This window comes from Pristis pectinata, chromosome 7 (assembly GCF_009764475.1).
Source record: "Pristis pectinata isolate sPriPec2 chromosome 7, sPriPec2.1.pri, whole genome shotgun sequence".
Taxonomy (NCBI): Eukaryota; Metazoa; Chordata; class Chondrichthyes; order Rhinopristiformes; family Pristidae; genus Pristis; species Pristis pectinata.
In genome coordinates, this window is record NC_067411.1 from 24,670,934 (window position 1) to 24,689,269 (window position 18,336).

At 39.7% G+C, this 18,336-nt stretch overlaps 1 protein-coding gene across 1 annotated transcript in view; it reads right to left on the bottom strand.

The window, feature by feature from the left end:
- iqgap2 (IQ motif containing GTPase activating protein 2) overlaps window positions 1-18,336 on the bottom strand; it is a 228,648-nt gene that overhangs the window by 73,908 nt on the left and 136,404 nt on the right. Inside the window, 5 exon segments of the mRNA XM_052019190.1 lie at window positions 2,131-2,273; window positions 4,907-5,074; window positions 6,867-6,957; window positions 9,433-9,596; window positions 11,843-11,967. Coding sequence (XP_051875150.1) covers window positions 2,131-2,273; window positions 4,907-5,074; window positions 6,867-6,957; window positions 9,433-9,596; window positions 11,843-11,967 — 691 coding nt within the window.

Genomic DNA, 18,336 nt, shown 5'->3' on the forward strand with positions numbered 1-18,336 from the left:
AATATGTTGGAACCTGAAATGTTCAAAATCCATCCTCTGGCTTATGAGTTCTCATTACTCAGCCTGGAGGTCCCATTAGTTACCTCTAATGAAAAAGTTGTAAATTCTGTTAGTTTCCTATTTAGCTTTGAGGGGGGAATAAATTAGGTGTGATTTTGGGTTAGGATTTGGGCCAAGATAGTAATGCAGCTGATAAGAGTAGCTGCCTTACAGCTCCAGTGACCCAGATTCAATCTTGACCTCCAGTGCTACCTGTACAAAGTTTGCATTTTCTCCCTTTGACCATGTGGGTTCCCTGAGGTGCACCAGTTTCCACCCACATTCCAAAAATGTGTGGGTTGGTGGGTTAATTGGCTGCCATACATTGTCCTTAGTGTGTTGGTGAGTAGTGTAATCTCGGGAAGAATTGACTGGGATTAGGGGAGAATAAAATGAGTTCAGGTAGTATTAGTGTAAAAATCAGTGCTTGAAGTCTAGCATGGATTCAGTGGGCCAAATGGCCTGATTCTATGCCATCTCTCTCTACGGCTCTATGATACCAGAGCACCTGGGTAAACCCACACGCTTGCAATAAGAATGTACAAACATCACACAAGCAACACTGACCAAATCCAGATCGGACCTGCTGTACTACTGCACCACCCACTGTGTCTTTTTTTTAAAAAAAGGTGTATTTTAACAACACAAATGGTATTGATTAAAAACAGTAAATAGTAGGGCCCTGGGGAATGTTGTAGAACAGAGAAGTCAAGGGATGCAGGTACATAGTTCCTTGATAGTGTGACACAGGTAGATGGGAAAGATTTCAAAGGGATCTGAGGGGCAACTTTTTCCACACAGAGGAAGGTGGGTATGTGGAACGAGCTGCTAGAGGAAGTGGTAGAGGCAGCTCTGATTCTGACATTTAAAAAAAAATTTGGATAGGTACATGGATAGGATAGGTTTAAAGGGATATGGGCCAAATGCAGGCAAATGGGACTAGCTGTGTCAGGCAACTTGGTTGGCACGGAAGAGTTGGGCCAAAGGGCCTGTTTTCCATTCTGTATAACTCTTATGACTCTGGGATAAAAATGGGGCAAGTCATTTGCATAAAGACATCACAGGTTTATAGAACCACACAGCACAGAAACAGGCCCTGTGACCCAACACTTCCCTGCCACCTGTTCTACCTACCTACACTAATCCCATTCATTAGGTCCAGAACATTCTATGCCTTAGTGATTCAGGTACTTATCTAGAATGCTACTTAAATATCACGAGTACACCTGCTTCCACCACTTCTCCAGGCAGTGCACTGCAGACTCCAACCACCCTCTGTGTGAAACCCCACCCCCAATCAGATCTCCTCTAAACGTCCTACCGCTCACCAAATGGCTCTAATAGCCGTGGTTTCAGGCTTGTGGCCATGGCTATTAAAGCTACTGAATGGTTAATTGTGGTATTGAAACTGTCCAAACAAGGCCAAATATAACATAAACACAATTGCAACTATTCCTGAAAATTCTTCCCCATTAAGTTTGACCAAAGTAATCCATAATGACCTGAATGATCTCATTAAACTTTAAAGCAAATTTTACTTGCATGGGAAGGACAAATATTTACATCAACATTCAACAACTTAGTAACAAAAAAAACACTGGACATATGAAGATGCATTCTTCATTCCATAAATAGAAGCTTCTATGACGTTGTGCTTAGTATGCAAGACGCCTATTAGTTTTTAAAAAACATTAGTATGTGTACCACCCCCAGCTCCCATTATCTTGAAACACTAGCAAGTTAGGCAACGTCTTTGATGGCAGAATTAATATACCTGATATAGGGTACCCCATGAAAAAGGTAAGTGTAGATGAGTGCTCCATTTATTTTAATCTTGCAATTTTTTTGGTTCTAATTTCAAATATTTGCAGGTTTAAAAAAAACACTTAAATTAAAATTATTCAACCAGTTGAATAGTTTTTAAACGTCTCTGATTATCAGTGAGAAAGCCATCGACAGGGTCTCCCTCCCTGCTGCTGTCAGGTGTTGCGAGGGTCAGCTTGTCCAGCTCTCCACATCAGCAAGAAGTGTGGCTGGGGAGGGACTGTGGGACAAATACAAGTATAAGTTTTCACCAACTGCTGACAATACCTGAATTTCTTCTCTACTAAGCTGGGTGGTGTTCTGCACAAAGAGCTCTGGTTTTTCCCATGTGCCTTCTGCAGTTTCCAGGTTGTGGTAATACTCGTATTTGTCTTTTATCTTGTGCATAACCCAAAGACTTTCATTTGGTCCTGTGCAGTAAAGGTACAAAAGACAATTGCACGTTAGCATTCCTATTAAGCACTTTCTGAATGGAGGTGTGGTTGAACTGTATCCCTTTGGGACTTCAAGAGACAAGCCTAATGGGGTAGATAATGCATCCTAATTACTGCCATTTACAATGCTTTAAGAGCTTTTGGCTGCAAGTTATTTTACTCCCTAAAGCTTTGAGAGGTTGGTCATGGCTAGAATTAACTCCTGCCCGAACAAGGACCTGGACCCACTGCAGTTCGCTGACTGCCACAACAGGCTTACAGCAGACACAATTTCACTGGCTCTCCGATCACAGCTCATTGATGACAACTTAGTGTTCAACACCATTATCCCCTCAGTATTAATCACCAAGCTTCAAAACCTGGGCTTCTGTACCTCCCTCTGCAACTGGATCCTCAACTTCCTCATCAAAAAGACCGCAGTCAGTGTGGATTGGTAATAACGTCTTCTCCTTGCTGACAATCAACACGGGCGCACCTCAGGGACGCATGCTCAGCCCACTGCTCTACTCCCTCTCTACACTCATGACTGTGTGGTTAAACACAACTCAACTGCCATCTATAAATTTGCTGATGACACCACTGTTGTTGGCAGAATCTCAGATAGTGATGAGGTGGTGTACAGGAGTGAGATAGATCGGCTGGTTGAGTGGTGTTGCAACAACAACCTCGCACTCAACATCAGTAAGACCAAGGAATTGATTGTGGACTTCAGGAAGGGGAAGTTGGTAGAACACATACCAGTTCTCTTTGAAGGGTCAGCTGTGGAAAGGGTTCCTGGGTGTCAACATCTTGGAGGATCTATCCTGGGCCCTACACATTGATGCAATCATGAAGAAGGCAGCTCTACTTTGTTAGGAGATTTGGTACGACACCAAAGACTCTTACAAATTTCTACAGGTGTACAGTGGAGAGCATTCTGACTGGTTGCATCACTGTCTGGCATGGAGGCTCCAATGCACAGGATCACAAGAGACTACAGATGGCTGTAGACTTGGCCAACTCCATCATGGACACAACCCTCCCTGCAATTGAGGACATCTTCAAGTAGTGGTGCCTCAAGGCAGCAGCATCCATCACTAAGGACCTTCACCATACAGGACATGCCCTCTTCTCGCTACTACCATCAGGGACGAAGTACAGGAGCCTGAAGACCTACACTCAATGATTTAGGATCAGCTTCTTCCCCTCTGCCATCAGATTTCTGAATGGTCCATGAACACTACCTTCCTTTTTTTTGCACTATTTATTTTTGTAATTGATTATTATTTTTGTCTTTGCACTGTACTACTGCCACAAATCAATTTTCATGTCATATTAGTCAGTGATAATAAAGCTGATTCAGAGCTTGAAGACAACCTATGTTAAACATGAAAACAATGACATATATAGATTATACATAAAGCTTCTTGTTGCAAGAAATTTTTTCATTTGACTTTTGTTTTCATTTCAAAATATTGAAATACAGTCATCTTGAGAATTAAACATGCATGAGGTTTAAAAACAAATAAACTCATCATTGATATTGCTGAAGCAGCAAATTTTATTTATTCATTTTCAAAGCTAGAATTTCAGATTATTTCATTCATTCAGATTTTTATTGGGTCCCTCTGATAATTTTCATTGGAGTCTCTCTGATAATAAATGGGCTTTCTTTCCACCAATATACCAAGTATCAATACTCTGCTTTTACATTCAAGGTCATACATAATGAACGTACAAGGCTCCAGAATGCAGAAGGGTGTTGAAGGAGCAGCACCAGACATACTTTGGAATGAGATATCAGCTAATGCATCAGAGTAATCCACATGTTTAAGGTAACAGTCTAAGTGGACAGAGGTACATAATCCATCTGCCAACATAGCACAGTTTTCAGGTCCTATCTCATCCAGTTAAACATGATAAAAATATAATCTGTGAAGAAAGCTATAGAAATTCCCACCCTCATGCTTCAACATGTCAATAGGAGGTATGGGGCTGAGGTGTTTGCAGTGACAGTCAGATGTTCTGACCTGATGCTTCACTTGGCTTCCTCTTCAGATACCAATCATCATATTTGCCAGAGCTCGGCCAATTTGATTTCCTCCAAGAAGTCTGCAAGCACTGATTGGACTGCATACACAAAGACTGTTGGCTAATGGCAGCCTGTTATACTGTAAAGATCTGTGCTCCAGAGTTAGGCATTCTTCAGGAGTTCTGATTAAAGTTTAACTGTTTTTCCTCTCTCCACAACTGCTGCCTGATAGCATTTTCCGCTCACTAAAATTTTAACGGGCCACAATATCTTGCTAGTTTACAGTGAAACTGATTATAACTTAAGCCATGGAATACCAATGAAAAACTTGGGATTTTGTCCATCATTCATGAGATGTAATTACCAATTTTGATCTAATCATTAATAATAAATCATAAAGGCAAACTTGGTTTTTGGGTTGACTAATTACATGGCCCTCCCAGCACAAAAACTGTACTGAGATCACAGAATGGAGCATCACTTGGACAGTTCAAGATATCACAATATTCTATGCCAGCTAATTAGTCTTCCTCTTAGTTTCCCCAATTATATTGTAGGTAATGCTAGGGAAAATTGCAGCAAATCATGTGCTTCATACCATCTCCAGACTTTTGCTTCTTTGCTTCAAAGAGTTCATTCTGATAAGCATCAGCACATTCTGGTACAGCCCCTCTTGTGCTGACATTTGAAGACTGTATTGCAGTCAACGTTAGCTGTGGGTCACCCTTCTCAATTGCCGAGTTAATCTCAGATATTGCAATGGCCACTGAAAGAGAAACAAAGAGAAATGTATGAACTATGTTATATCTCTCAAAATGAAAAGAACCACCACATTTTTTCTCTAAATAAGATTTCTTTATTAGTCTCGTGTACATCAAAACACACAGTGAAATACATCTTTTTACGTAGTGTGTTCTGGGGGCAGCCTGCAAGTGTCGCCACGCTTCCGGCACCAACATAGCATGCCCACAACTTCCTAACCCGTATGTCTTTGGAATGTGGGAGGAAACTGAAGCACCCGGAGGAAACCCACGCAGACACGGGGAGAACGTACAAACTCCTTTCAGACAGTGGCCAGAAGCGAACCCGAGTCGCTGGTGCTGTAATAGCGTTACACTAACCGCTAGGTAGTTCTATGTCAGAATTGATTATTCATTCATTCACTAGAGTTGGACTTCTATGTTCAGCCCATTGAGTTCTACCCATTTGTTTCAACCACCTTCTTCATGCATATGTATAATCTTACCCCAGATGTTAAATAATGTTGAGGGGAATAGAATTAGTCATCATTTATGTGAAAAAGGTAACACATCTTCAGACATGGGGCAGATATGGCTGCCAGAATTTTGTTGCCCCATGAAAGAGGCATCTCACTATGCCTCTATTCCACTGTAGTATTTATGCAGTGAATACAAACACAACTTGCCACAGGAAGTCAAGTCTAATTGACTCAGTCCAAGTTGCTCTATAACAATACAATGTGTGAATTGCTGCCAATAAGCCTCCATTCAGTAAGGAGTATATGAAGATCAAAAAAAGTAAATAGAACAACCTCTTCTACATTTTGAAACAATCCTCTTTATACACTGCCTTGTCTATCAGAGATGGGAATTAATCCTGGTGACTATTTTTCAATCCAACGCTCACGAGAACAGCAAATTCCTGAGAGATAAAAACAGAAAAGCTGGAAACACTCAGCAAGATATTGATGAACTGATGGTCTTCAACCTGAAACATTAACCCCATTTCTCTTTCCACCAACATTACTCGATCTACTGAGTTTTTCCAGCATTTTCAGTTTTTATTTCATATTTCCAGCATCTGTAGTTTTTTTTAATTTACAGGCTCTGAGATGCAGAAGAGGAAATTCCATTATTTGATTTTGAACAGCAGTCTCCTGCTTAGTACTTACAATGGGCCAGAACTCGTCACTGGCTGATTTCAGAGGGTGGAGCAGCATGTCCCAGGTATCCACACCAGGGCACTGCAACATGGAAGTCAGCAGGGTACTAGAGGTCAAATCCATGTGCATCTGAGCTCTCACCCTGCCTCAGGACTCAACTGGATACACTTCGTATCTGGCCCCTCAGCTTTACTCCAGCCATAACAAGCTCACCTAGCATGGCTCTTTCATTTAAATAGGGTCTCTGACTTTCATTTCAAAGAACAAGGGACAAGTTGTGTTATAAGTTAATATAATTTTAATGTTTACTTAACATTTTTTTTCCCAACTGCATCTGACCATCATGAACATTTGGAAATAGTGAGAAGGCACTCTGACATTACTTTCCCTAAGTCTAGCTGCCTTGTGTTGTTCAGTGCACCTCACAGAGTGAGCGAGGCAGCGATGCCTGCAGGACCTCAAGAGTCACATAACAGCAAAACGGTTAGTGCAGCTGGGGGGCTATTGTGGGTGGGTGGGATTCAGCGGTGAGCTGGTTTGAGTACGATCTGGCCCATTACTATGATGCTTATTTTTTTTTGCTGTAAATGAAAATTTGAAGTTCTCTCCCCACAGTTTCCATTCTTAATTCTAGTCACATAATTTTTTTACTCACAGGAATGGGCTTCCTCAGTGTCCTTGTTTGCAGAAAGGATTGCTTCCTGTATCTCATCCAAACACAATACTGCTGAGTCATCCTGAGATATCTTCAGGGTCAACATGTAAATAAAAGTCAGACGGTTACAGACCAAATACAACTAGTTCAGCAACATGAAACCAGAGAAGAGAGGAGTATTCTCCAAAGAGAACAAACAATATGGACAGGTTCAACTATAGTTTAGGAGAGCAAACATGTTAAGATGGCCAAGAGAAACTCTGCAGATCCAGGTTATATCCTTTATGCGTTAATGTTTGTAGAGTGACCATGTCAAGGAAAATCCATACAGATTTCATAACCTTGATGAAAGTCTTTAATGTCACTAAATTACTAGACATTGTTACTCTTGGATTTACAAAGGGTTATGTTCTAAGAAGATGTTCCGTAAATTGAAAACTTGTAAATCGAAAACATTTTGCATGAGCTTCAAACTCTCATTGCATTCCAGAACTCAGGAATAGGACAAGAAAATAATTTTGAGTTAGAAGATGGGTGATGATCTAACTGAATGACAAAGCAGGTTCCATGACCATGTTCTTATTACCTACAGCATGGTTTCAAAAAAAACAATGAAAATTGCAGTACTTTCAAATGATGAAAATATGCTGAATGGTAGCACAATGTAATGGATGGATATCTAATGCAATTCAGAACCCTGCAATGGAAAGATATTTGTTAACCCAAGCTCACAGTAATATTTTGGATAGACACCCAAATTATTTAAGATAAAATAAGATTTCTTCATTAGTCACATGTACATCGAAACACAGTGAAATGCATCTTTTGCGTAGAGTGTTCTGCGGGTGGCTGCAAGTGTCGTCATGCTTCCGGCACCAATATAGCATGCCCACAACTTCCTAACCCGTACGTCTTTGGAATGTGGGAGGAAACCAGAGCACCTGGAGGAAACCCACGCAAACCTGGGGAGAATGTACAAACTCTAAGGACAGTGACCGGTATTGAACCTGGGTCGCTGGCGCTGTACATAGCTTTATTCTAACTGCTACACTACCATTTAATTGGAGTTAAGTGGAAACTTGCACAATTACAGATAGTAGGATATAGCATTAGCTTCCATAAGGTTTATAGCATTAAATCCAACTCCCTCATTGCAGCAAAATGGCAAATTAATTTATTTTTAATATATACCTTTGATTACAATAATAGAATAAGGGAAGTGGAAGTAGAACAGTCAGCCCAGAGTTACTGGTCTCTTGCATTCTGTATTAAACAGTCAAGACTCAAAAATCAACAGTTTACATGCAGTTAAAAGCTTCGTAATGAAGAGATTCTTTTTGCCATTCATTCCTTGCTACTGATCTCACAAAGACATTTTATCAAACCTCTTCCCTGGACTCAAATATGAAAGTATTTGCATGAGCATCACTATAATGCTATTGCCTCTTCCAGAGTCAGACTATGTGGAAGGGACACAGATGTGAAACTAAGGCACAGCAGCTTTCTTCCGCAGGTGATGTTTGAAGCCATATTCAGTAAATGCTTTGCAGAAGTGGTCTGAGAACTTAACTATTATACTGTTAAAAACAAGTTGATTGACTGGTAAAATATGAAGTTTGCTTTTCTACATGATAAAAAGAAAAAGTGAAACAATTTACAAAATCCAGAGCACGAGGTTAAATAACTAACAAAGCATTCATGAATAATTGAAATCATAACATCAATCACCTCAGCCCCTGAACACTGCTGTAGGAGCTTGCTGAAGTCATATCCTCAGCCCATTTATCTTCAGATGCTTCATCCACCTTCTTCCATCCAAAAGAGGAACATAGCAACTTCCCCACGAGGTTCAACCACATTAACATTGTCAAATTTCTCGCCATCAATACTCTGACCAGGAATTTAACTGGGCCAGATGCATAAATATTGTGGCTACAAGGGCAGGTCACATGTTAAGCATTCTCTTAACTCATTACTGCCAAAAGCCTTTCCAACTGTAACAAGGCAGAAGTCAGGTGTGCAATGGAATATCCTTCAGTTGAGCAGCGTTCAGCTGAAACGACATCCGTGACAAAGCTACAAATGGTATCCCATTCACCACACTTAACATTTCCCTTATCACTGTCCAACCATGACTACTACATGCATCATCTACAAGGGGTACCACAGCAACTCTCAAATGTTTTTTTCTATTGCACCTCCTAAACCAGAGTGTATTGCCTTCATTACTGCATTAAAACTGCTTGACAATGTTTCTATTCTATTTTGCTTTATCAGCAAATAATATACATTCCTAATTTTGAACACCAAAATATAAAATTCCTGCCACAGCCCAAGTGTCTTTGAAACTGCTTGTGACAATACATTTGAGAAACAAGTGCACAAAACTCCACTGGTCTGGTAGGATAAAATACAATCTCATTACCTTTCATTAGGAAACACTTTTATTGGTATCGTGTGGGTTAAGACAGAAGTGATCTCAAAGACAGAAATGATTTCAAAAATAAAATTACCATTATATTACCATTACAAAAATTACAAAAAAAAACATTTTATGAAGGCTCACCTTGCATTTCTGTTGCTTAGTGTCCCACAAGACATCTTGGTAATGGTTTGCTATTGAGGACTTCACTTCCTGTAATTTGGCAGTTGGCATCAATAATGCCTCCAGTGTTTTATTGGGATCTTTTTTATCTACTACATCATTGATAAGACCAGCTGCAATAATCCCTGTGGAGGGAACATCAAGACAAATATGAAGTTATTGAACTTAATGATTAATTTGGGAATATTATGTTGGAAAGATTTACAGCTTCAAACCTGGCTAATTCTGCACACTTACAGAATACTGAAACAACTTCTGCCAATGCATTCATGTCAGCCTTTGAAATCAAATGTCAGATACCATCAAGACTATGAAAAAAATGGACAAAATTTCTTCCCTTAAGGCTTTTAATGAACCAGATGTGTTTTTTTTTTAAACAACCATCCTGTAATTTCATGATCACCATTATGAACGTCAGATTTTCTTAAGCCACTGGATCTGAGTTTCCCCACATGCCTTTGATTAGAACTTGTGTCTCTGGATTGATACGAGGAATATAAATTTATTTCCTTGAATTTCAATGTCAAAAATATAGAAGTAAATGTATCCCAGATTCAGAATATTATGAGCAGACAATAATTTTTCACTGCTTATGTCACCAAGTGCTTCATTAATGATGCCATTTGGAATGTTACTTGCAGTTTAATTTGAAGTTTAAAACTTAAGAATTTTCCCCATTAATTCATCGTCTGAAAACAATATTTTAAATTAATAAAATATTTTAAAACAGTTGTAGTAAAAGTGTTCATAGCCAGACTCATAGACACTAATTTGTGATTTCTCCATTTGATTTTCAACGGAAAAAGATTAAAAGTGAATAGTACTTTTTATTTTTATAATAAAATAAATTTGCATCACTATTTGTTTGGGTAAGTTTGGTTTTAAAACTGTATGCAAGGAATGTGACCTCATTTTTGTTTAGCTTCTTGTTCAAACTACAATGCAGGAAAATTCAACCTGTTGTGGGTACAACAGTTATAGCACATGGTCCTGGTATTGCCTTCTGCTCACCATAAATAACTTACAGATAGCCCATGAACCTGCTGGCAACTCCTCACTTTTAATAAAAGAATGTTCCATAGAATCATGCAGCACAGAAAATAGGCCACTCAGCCCTTCTAGTCTGTGCCGAAACTTTATTCCGCTAGTCCCATTGACCTGCACCCAGTCCATAACCCTCCAGACCTCTCCCATCCATGTATCTATCCAATTTATTCTTAAAACTTAAGAGTGAGCCCACATTTACCACGTCAGACGGCAGCTTGTTCCACACTCCCACCACTCTCTGAGTGAAGAAGTTCCCCCCTGATGTTCCCCCTAAACCTTTCCCCTTTTACTCTAAAAGCCACGTCCTCTCGTACTTCTCTCTCCTAATCTAGGTGGAAAGAGCGAGCTCACATTTACTCTGTCTATACCCCTCATAATTTTGTAAACCTCTATCAAATCTCCCCTCATTCTTCTATGCTCCAAGGAATAAAGTCCTAACCTCTTCAATATTTCCCTGTAACTCAACTCCTGAAGAGCCGGCAACATTCTAGTAAATCTTCTCTGCACTCTTTCAATCTTACTGATATCCTTCCTATAGTTAGGTGACCAGAACTGCACATGATACTCCAAATTTGGCCTCATCAACCTCACCATAACATCCCAACTTCTATACTCAATACTTTGATTTATGAATGCCAGGATGCCAAAAGCTTTCTTTACATCCCTGTCTACCTGTGACTCCACTTTCAGGATATTATGCATCTGAACTCCCAGATCCCTTTGTTCCTCTGCACTCCCCAGTGCCCTATCATTTACTGTGTAGGTCCTCCCTTGATTTGTCCTTCCAAAATGCAACACCTCACACTTGTCTGCATTAAATTCCATCTGCCATTTTCTGGCCCATTTTTCCAGTTGGTTCAGATCCCTCTGCAAGCGTTGAAAGCCTTCCTCGCTGTCCACAATGCCTCCAATCTTAGTGTCATCAGCAAACTTGCTGATCCAATTTACCACATTATCATCTAGATCATTGATATAGACAACAAACAACAATGGACCCAGCACAGATCCCTGAGGCACACCACTACTCACAGGCCTCCAGTCTGAGAAACAATGATCCACTACCACTCTGTCTTCTCCAACACAGCCAATTTCAAATCCAGTTTACAACCTCTCCATGGATACCTAGTGCCTGAACCTTCTGAACTCACCTCCCATGTGGGACCTTGTCAAAGGCTTTATGAAAGTCCATGCAGACAACATCCACAGCCTTTCCTTCATCTACTTTCTACTTTCTTGATAACCTCACCAGGGTTTAATTCACTAGGGCAAGTAGTTTATTACAATTACATGGAAGCCAACTGCAATTTTAGATCCTAGAACTCACGTTCACTTTCTTCTTTAACTTGCAAATTGACATCTTCAATACAGGCCTGAATGTCATTCCAGCTCAAGCACTGTTGTCCCTGGTCTGCAGCTTGTGCCTTCAGGAGCACCAGCATGTCTGCATACCTGGGGGAATTGGAATTGGAATATTATTGTTACATGTACAGAGGCTCAGTGAAAAACTTGTCTTGCATACCATTCATACAGATCAATTCATTTCACTGTGTATTGAGGTAGTACAAGGTAAAACAATACAGAATGCAGAGTAAAGTGTTACAGCTACAGAGAAAGTGCAGTGCAGGTAGACAACCAGGTGCATGGTCAGAATGAGGTAGATTGTGAGGTCAAGAGTCCATCTTATCGTACTAGGGAACCATTCAATAGCCTTACAACAGCGGAAAAGCTGTTCTTGAGCCTGGTGGTATGTGCTTTCAGGCTTTTGTACCTTCTGCCTGATGGGGGAAGGGAGAATGTCCCGGGGTAGGTGGGGTCTTTGATTATGTTGGCTGCTTTACTGAGGCAGTGAAAAGTGTAGACAGAGTCCATGGAGTGGAGGCTGGTTTCCGTGGTGTGCTGAGCTATGTCTACAACTCTCTGCAGTTTCTTGCGGAAATAATATGAAATATAAAAGATCCTTTAGCAAAGCAATCCTGGAAACTGTTTTACTCTTCCAAGCTCACATCTTTAAGTCTCAGCTGAGATGGTTTGTGCAAATATCCAAACCTAAGAGAACAATTGTTTACACTGGAAAGGAAACAGCTCAGGAAGTGTTTACTAGATTCTGATTGGAACAGAAAAACAACTTAGTTAGCCTTTTTTTTAAAAAAAATACAGAACTTAAAGCAAGAGAACAACATTCAGATTTGGAAAAGACCTCATAAACGTAGGCCAAAGGCCTGTGATGGGCCGAAGGGCTTACTTCCGTGCTGTATCTCTCTAGAAAAAAAAAACAAATTTTGATAGTAGAGAAACAGTCTACAGTCTGGCACAGTAATTAACAAATTCCAAATTATTTTGCTTCCACCAAGCAGTTCATGTTGACTGCACAAAAATCTTTCATCCCAGTACAATTTTTTCTTTTCACTAACTGAACTGAAGATTTACTTTGAAGAAAACCTTATTCATTCCTTCCACTGTTTACTTCAAATAGCTCCTACGATGGTTAAGAAAATCAATGGGAATCATTTTATTCCTCAGCTGTAAACTGATGCAGGCAGGCAGCTGTGAATGACAGCTATGTTGTGCAGATGAACAGACTGCTTTCTCATCCAACACAGTGATATGATTCACCTTTTGTTTTAGTGCATTTTCAAATGATTTTGAATGAGGTGTCTCTGTTAACTTAGTTTCTCTTTCTACAGATTCTGCCTGACCTGCTGAGCATTTCCTGCACTTTATTTTTATTTCAGATTTCCTGCATCTGCATTTCTTCGAGTTTTATGATCTGCACATGCATAGTCCCGTTTCGCTTGTATCAAGAGCAGACACAGGCAGGTACTGTGAATGACAGCTACAAAGTGCACTGCAAACAGACTGCTTTCTCATCTAACACAGTTATGAAATTGCCCCTTGTTTCAGTGTATTTTCAAACGGTTTTGAATGTGGCGGCTCTGTTTCTGAAGCACTCAGTAACAGGCCAGACCAGAGAATATCCAGTCATAAATCACCAAGTAATGCAAATGAAACAATGCTAACATTTAGTGCAGCATATTCTAAAGGATAGATGAAACATGAATATCAAATTATTGACTATAATTTGTCAGGATGAAGTTGCAGGGTACTCAGTTTTAGACAGTTCATGCAACAATTTAAAATATTGACTGAAAAATATAGAACTTTCAATGAGACCTACGTTCATCACTGTACAGTCACTTCATGGAAATCAGAAAATATGCAAGAAAAGTTGAACAAAGAATATTTCTTTGTTCTCTGAACAAAGAATATTTTTGAATTAGTATTAAAGTTAGTATTTTAATTTAGTATTTAAAGTTAGAATTAGTATTGAAATTAGTATTTTCAGTATTAAAATGAAATAAATGACAAAATACTGCAAATCAGAGAGCCATACAGCTTGGAAACAGGCCTTACGGCCCAACTGGTCTATGCCAACCAAGATTCCCATCCAAGCTAGTCCCATTTGCCCGCGTTTGGCCCATATTTCTTTAAACCTTTCCTATTCATGTACCTGTCCAAGTGCAAATGTTGTTAATGTACTTGCCTTAACCACTTCTTCGGGGGGGGGGGGGGGTGGGGGGGGGTGGGAAAGAGGGGAGGGGGTGCTCAGGTGGTGAGGAGAGAGGTGGTGGGAGAGCTGAAGTGAACAAAAGGGAACATTTGCACTATTTTGTGTTCCCATTTCTTATTCCCAGCACCTACACTAATCTTTTTTGTTTACAGTATATTAATTCTGACGTGCAGTTTCCAGCCAAAGTCACAGTCTGATGACATTTTTTAGACGGAAGAATATAATCAAAGGAAAAAACCATGCAAGGGCATCAGCACTTCCAGCAGCCGGAACAGAGTGGTGTTGCTTTGCTAATCCACCCCTGCGGCTCACTGCATTCACTTAAAAATTGGATAAGAAAAATGCATTCCAAGCACTATGGCTCACAGAAAGCATGATTTTGTTAATAGAGTGGTCAGCAAAACCAAACAAAAAATACTGTAAAGTTAAAAATGCAGCATCACATAACTCAATGCAAGGATCACTACCACAACTTTCCTCTATCTAATCTCAATGGCCTTAATGCTTCCTTCCATTTATAACCATTACTGCACCCAATACTCAGTCTTTCACTTCCTGTAATTTAGTTCAACCATAGATTGCTGTACACGTCATCTTTCTTTACAGAGAGAAAGTACGTTTTCTTTCTTGTCCTCATGCACCGTGACATTCTCCTACTATAATCTTTTCTCATTGTTTCACTCATATCTTTCTGCATATGTACAATAACTTCATTAGATTCTTTCTTTCCTATCTCTGCAACATCCTTTCCAGAGGCTCCTAAAAATCTTGTGCTATGATCTTCCTCACCAACCTACTCTGTTTTCCGTATTCATTGGAACCCTGACTTTCCAGATCTACTTCTGTAACCTCCTCCCCACCTCACCCTGACCTATTTTCCTGATCCCACACACAATTCTGTGGGATAACCCCAGTTTTACCCTATCAGAGGCAATCCTCTCCCTGTTGCTTTACAAGCTTCATTTGTTTCCTTCCCAGTTTTAACAAAAGAACTTTAACTCCATTTCTTTTCCCCCAGATGCGGCTTGACCTGCTGAGCATTTCCAGCATTATCTGGTTTTATTTTAGATTTCCAGCATCTGCAGTTTTTGTTTGATTTTCCTAGTTCTCTGGTGTCAGGCTGCCTGTTAAAATCAAATTACACAAGTACACAAATTACACTTCCTACAACTTAGCAAAGTGAGCAAAAAGGCACCCCTATGGTCTCCACTTTCAGACGGACTCCATCACTCTCCACAGCCACTCATTCTGGTTTACAAACATCTCAACACAGAATTATAGAATTCTGATGGCACTTGGCACAGTCTCTGTGGTTTCAAGTAGATATCCCATTAGTCCCACTCCCTCGCTCTTTCCTCAACTAAAACATACATCAAACCACTTAATGCAAGAAACAAATTCCTGCATGACACAAGCCCACCTCTTGATGCTAAATATTCCGGGCAACCACACATGACATGCCCATTACATCACATGCACAAACCAGTGAAAATATTTCAAGCAGATCTCAAAAGTACAAGGTCAGCCTATTCCTGGAAAAGACACACAGTATGGTTGATGATATGCTTTAGACCCATCTACACAAAACCACTGTTCATCAATTCTTCTAACAACATCTCACAGCCTCCCATAACCACTAAATCTCAATAGGTCCAGTCTTCATCTCCAATTAGCCTACTGCCAATTCCTGCTGACCTACAATGTTAACCAAAACATCACAGTTGAAATCTTCAGATCCATATCCCATTTTGTTAGCTACTCCTTCTGCTCCTCTATCTCTGGTACCTTAGGTTGCCCCTTCCCTTGGAGGTAGATCCTTCATCGACCATGGCCCCACTTCTCCTGTGTTTAAATCAAATACTTCTATGAGCATTTTCTTAACACTTCTTACTGCTACCATCCTTCTCCCTGCCACGTGAGCCCCCTCTCCCCGTCCCACCACAGCTACCTTTCAATAAAGCATCTAGGGATACTTTCTCAACTTAAAGTGCACTTTATAAGTGGAAGGTTAAACATCAGCATTAGTTATTTTTATCCCCATTCCATCTGCGAGGGTATGTTAGGCCCAAGCTTTGCAGATGATTGCACACTGGAACTGCCTAAAACTGGAAGCAGCTGGTGTTGGAAACCCAAGAGGAAACTGTATGGCTCATAGATGAAGCAATCAGTCAGGATAGATGAGATAACAGCATATACACAGAAGCAGCATTTTCCAGTCACATGATTTTAAAATCTTATTTGGGAAAGGGCAAGGTCATTTGAAGTTTTACCTAACGAGCATTTAGAATTTAAGAGCAAAGTTTAAATTGATAAAACATAAATTAAAAAAAACTGCAAGCACCTGAACAGTTTGGGTCTAGTACATAATTTGGGGAGAAAAGAAACACATTTTGATCTTTAAATGCACTTAGGTGGTGCATTTTAAGTTAGGAAAACTTCCAGAATGCTTCCTGAAAGGTGGGGATGGGGGAAAAACATGGTGGGGAGAAGGGAAGGTGTAGGAGGAAAAAGTTAAGAAGGTCATCAATGATTCAATGGAGGTATGGAGAAAGAAGAGGGGCAATAGTGAATTACCCACCAAACATCTCAGCAATGAAATTTAAGGACTCAAACGTTTGTAGTCCTAATATCTAATGAAATTTTAAACAATTTTGAGAACAAAAGATACACAGAAATAACAAATATTCGAGAGTAAATAATTTAAATTATAGTAACTAATCAAACTACTCTAAGCAAAGTTAGTGGCATCCACCCCAGAAAGTATTGGTGTTGGTTTATTTTTGTCACATGTACCAAGATATAGTGAAAAACTTTTGCTTGCCTGCCATCCAGGCAGATCGTGCTAAAAAAAAAGTACATCGAGGTAGTAAAGAGGAAAATAGAATGAAGAATATGGTGTTGCAGTAACAGAGAAAGTGCAGTGCAGGTTGACAACTAAAGTGAAAGGGCCATGACGAGGTAGGTTGAGAGATCAAGAGTTCATCTTTAGTGTACGAGGTCTATTCAAGAGTTTGATGGCAGCAGGATAGAAGTTGTTCTTGTGTATATAATTATTGCAAACATGAAGTAGCTGTTTAAATTGTGGCAAGGCAACTTCTTTCTGAATACTACCAAAAAATATATACATCAGTGCATAGAATGTACTTGCAACTATCTGGAAATCCGATTCTATTAGGAAGTGCGCAAAAATACTCAGAAGATGATACATTGTCATGTGGCCCATTCAGATTTATACGTCAGTATCTTCTCCACAAGACACAAACCAAAGCATTACAGGCAAGCAGACATTGCAATAATAACAGAGTTATGAACCAGTTTAAAAGAAAACTGAGATTAAATGCACTTTGAGTTTGGCAAACGACAAAGAAAATTTCAGAAGAATTCAGGTCAACAAAGTGGGCAAATGTGATTTAACATAAATACGTGTTAAATAATACATTTCTGGGGGGAAAACACTATAAATAAAGTATACAATTCCATGATCATGCACGGAGACCGGACTGGCGAATGGACCTCATATGCTAAAGATGAACTCTTGATCACCCATTGTTTGGCCCTTGCATTTATTTGGTTACCTGCACTGCACTTTCTCTGTAACTGCAACACAATACTCTGCACTTTTCTTTACTACTTTGATGTACTTATCTTTTTTAGCATGACCTGTCTGGATGGCACACAAGCAAAAGCTTTTCACTGTATCCCGGTACATGTGACAATAACAAACCAACACCAATACTTTCTGTCACCATAACATATGTATTTAGCCATGCCACTAACTTTGCTCTGAGTAGTTTGATTAGTTACTATAATCAAAGCAAGGATGAATTGATAAATTAGTACAAAGCACTTTGCAGTTTCAGACACTCTATTATGCAAAGGAGACCAAAGACCTTGGGAATTACAGCACAATGAGGAACTTATTCCTTTCAGGAATGGTTCAAGGTGCTGACCACCAACTGCAGTAGATAAAGCCAAGACTTACTGGTATTTTATTTCAAGTCATGAAGACTTTAACATGGCTATTATGAAAGATTATTTTCCCTTACTGAAGTCAGTAATGAGGGGTTGCCAATTCAAGACTGCCATTAACAGAATGAGACATGGAGTTACAGAATTTTCTTACTTAGGACCTTTTTGCAATAGGAAGGAATAGAGGCAGAGACCACTGATTCATTAAAGGTGGTTAACATTTGAAAACAATAAAAGCAGGTTTCAATGACATGAATTTGAATTGTTCAACCAAGGGTCAA